The 3092-nt window shown below is 32.4% G+C and overlaps 1 protein-coding gene across 1 annotated transcript; it reads left to right on the forward strand.

Moving 5' to 3' along the window:
- Nucleotides 1-592: 592 nt before the first annotated feature.
- On the forward strand, nt 593-2778 carry LOC107481689 (uncharacterized). The gene is made up of 4 exons (XM_016101984.3): nt 593-738; nt 1153-2017; nt 2161-2319; nt 2406-2778. Coding segments are annotated over exons 1-4 (1320 nt in total). The 5' UTR covers nt 593-736; the 3' UTR covers nt 2700-2778.
- The last annotated feature ends 314 nt before the right edge of the window (nt 2779-3092 follow it).

Consider the following 3092-nt stretch of genomic DNA (forward strand, 5'->3'; position numbering starts at 1 on the left):
GAAGAATGAGAAGAAGAAAAAGATGAGGCATGAAGAAAAAAAAAGAAAAAATAAATGACTTATATAACTTGTATAAGAAAATGCTTTAACGTATTATTTTTCCCCAAAAATGCTATATACGGTAAACACTAAACAATCGATCATTAAATCATTTACCAGATTGTGTTTTAACAAGTATAATTTCATATTTATATTGTTATTTATATGTATTTTTGATATATATGTAATTAAGTATGTTGTCATTACAAAAGTTTACAAATAATTATATATTGAATTTTTTTGTATACAAAGGATTTTTTAAACAAAAACAATAAATTATACATAAATTTATTTATACTTTTATTTTAAATAAACCACAAATATTCTGACTTTTTTATTTCAATGATAAATAAGCTTTCGACTAATTAAAAAACTAAAAATATCTATTACCTTTTAAACGTGAGACATTTAAATTCTTTTGAGAAATTAATTTATCTTTATATATTTTAAATAAAAGAATCTCGTATTTTAAAAAATTAAAAATATTCTTATATTTTTAATTAGACAATCTCTTCTAATTAAAAAGTTATGTAACTATTTCTCTTCTTGTCTAATTTTTTTATCCATTTGGGTGACATTTGTGATTTCAGACGTGAGGATGTTTCTCTCCTCAAATATTTTGCCTATAAATCCTGGTTGCTGGTTCCGCATTCAATTACACTCTGCCTTGTGGTGTGGTGTGGCACTCTTGAATTGAATGTAAGCCAATGAAACCATTCTATCCCTGTTTCCTTCTTCATTATGCATGCTCTTCCCTCTTTCTTTTCTTTCTCAAATTATTGCTGCTATTCATGCCTTTTATTCATGGCTGCCTATTGCTGTTTAGCTTGTTCCATGTCAATAATGTCAATTTGGTGGAATTTTTAAGTTTATTTTTGTGTTAATAAACACTGAATTTTTCCCCCTTTTCTATACATAAGAAGCTAATCATTGTTTCTCCCCCCTTAATCAATGTTTTTTTATCAGTTTATGTCATATTTCTTTTCAGCTTTTTGTGAATTTTGCATCATGATTAATAATTGCCTCAGAAACATATATAAATATATGCAAAATATCTCTATCTTAATTTATAATTAGCTGATTAGTGATGAATAATAAGAATTTTGATGACAGGTCAACCAACAAAATGTGTGAGACGATTTCATTGGCAATACTATTGCTGGTGTTAGGCAGTCCATGCTCAGCTGCTTTTTCTTGGAAGACTGAGAATAAAATTAAGACAGCAGTTCATCTTTCCCCCAAGATTGAAATAGGACCGGGATCGGTTTCGAATAAAAATTACTATGATATTGATTTTCCAAGAGGTCATGTTGCTCTCAAGGGTTTCACTGCTGAAGTTGTTGATGAAGCTGGAAACTCTGTACCCCTCCATGAAACTTACCTCCACCACTGGGCTCTTATAAGATACCGTCAATCCAAGTCCAAACTTGCAACACACGCAAGCTATGATCCTCATCGTGTGCTTCATGTGTCAGACTCAATCTCAGAATCAGGGGTTGTGAGAAATAGTGGCATATGCCAGGGAAATGTTCTTGGACAGTATTATGGAATTGGATCTGAAACAAGAGGAACAAATACGGATATTCCAGATCCTTTTGGGTTAGAAATAGGCAATCCTGAAGAAGGGTATGAGGAGAAATGGATGCTTAATATCCACGCCATCGATACGCGAGGCGTAGAGGATAAGTTGGGGTGCACTGAGTGTAGGTGTGACCTTTATAATGTTACAGTCAATGAATTTGGCAAGCCTTTGCCTCCAGATTACATAGGGGGTTTGAATTGTTGCTATCATGAGACTCAGTGCAGGTTGAAGAAAGGCTTTCAAGCTCCCAAGAGAAGCCTCTATTTGAGATACACAGTGAAGTGGATGGATTGGGATGAATATGTTGTTCCTGTTAAGATTTATATAATTGATGTGACTGATACTTTGAAAATTTCAGATACTTCAAGTATAACAAGCTCAGATCATGATTGCCGGGTGAGTCATGAGTGACTGAATTCTTTAAAAAAAATTTGTTAGGTGGTTACATCTACAATTGAGTCTATATTATTGCTAATGAAAAATAATCTAGGTAACAGGAATAATTGAGCAACATGAATAATTATTCTTCTTTGTTACAGGTTGAGTATGAAGTAGATCCTTGCAACACAGACACCAAGAAAGGTAATGATTGTCTTGATGTGAAGAGAACAAGGCTCCCATTTCCAAAGGGTGGTTATGTTGTGTATGGTGTAGCTCATCAGCATTCAGCTGGAATTGGAGCAACTCTATATGGACAGGTGGTTAATGACTATTCTGCCCCTTAAACTTTAAATATGTGTAGCTTGTGTTCTGAAAGTTGTGCAAACTGGTGTTCACTTTTCAGGATGGAAGGGTAATATGTACCTCAATGGCAAATTATGGAACTGGAGATGAAGCAGGAAATGAGGCAGGCTACATTGTAGGAATGACCACTTGTTATCCTAAACCAGGTTCTGTAAAGATCATTGATGGCGAAAAATTAACCCTGGAGTCAAACTACAGCAGCAGCACTCGAAGTCACACTGGAGTCATGGGGCTTTTCTACCTACTGGTTGCAGAACAGCTTCCTCATCAACACTACTTCACCCATTCCTCTTCTTTCTTCAGGAATAGGAATATCAACAATGTATTTAACTAATAGGAGTGGTGTGTCATGTAATATAATATAAATATGTGAAAAGTAAAACAAATAATTCAGGCCATTAGGGTGAAGAATATATACGTGTGATTTGTTGAAAGAGAATGCTCTCATAAAGATGTATAAAATGTCTTTTTGTAAAGACATTTTTATATTTATTGGATGTATTAATGAATCGTTTATTTTTGAATTTCTTAATAAACTAGAATAAAATCGATTTTTTTATAAGAATAACAATAAACTAAATTGTTATTAAATCCGGTTAAACCGACTAATTTACATAATTCATTGGATTTTTTTTAAACAAAAATTTGAAATATTTTTTTTTTATAAAAAAATTCAAACTTGATTCGATTTAAATCGTGTAAATTGATCGGATCAAATCGGATTTAA

This window comes from Arachis duranensis, chromosome 3, assembly GCF_000817695.3.
Source record: "Arachis duranensis cultivar V14167 chromosome 3, aradu.V14167.gnm2.J7QH, whole genome shotgun sequence".
In the NCBI taxonomy this organism is placed as follows: domain Eukaryota; kingdom Viridiplantae; phylum Streptophyta; class Magnoliopsida; order Fabales; family Fabaceae; genus Arachis; species Arachis duranensis.

Excerpts from the sequence above, each read along its gene's own strand:
- LOC107481689 (XM_016101984.3), top strand. Across the intron at positions 2,018-2,160 it reads GCTCAGATCATGATTGCCGG|GTTGAGTATGAAGTAGATCC; the intron begins GTGAGTCATGAG and ends TCTTTGTTACAG. Across the intron at positions 2,320-2,405 it reads GAGCAACTCTATATGGACAG|GATGGAAGGGTAATATGTAC; the intron begins GTGGTTAATGAC and ends TTCACTTTTCAG.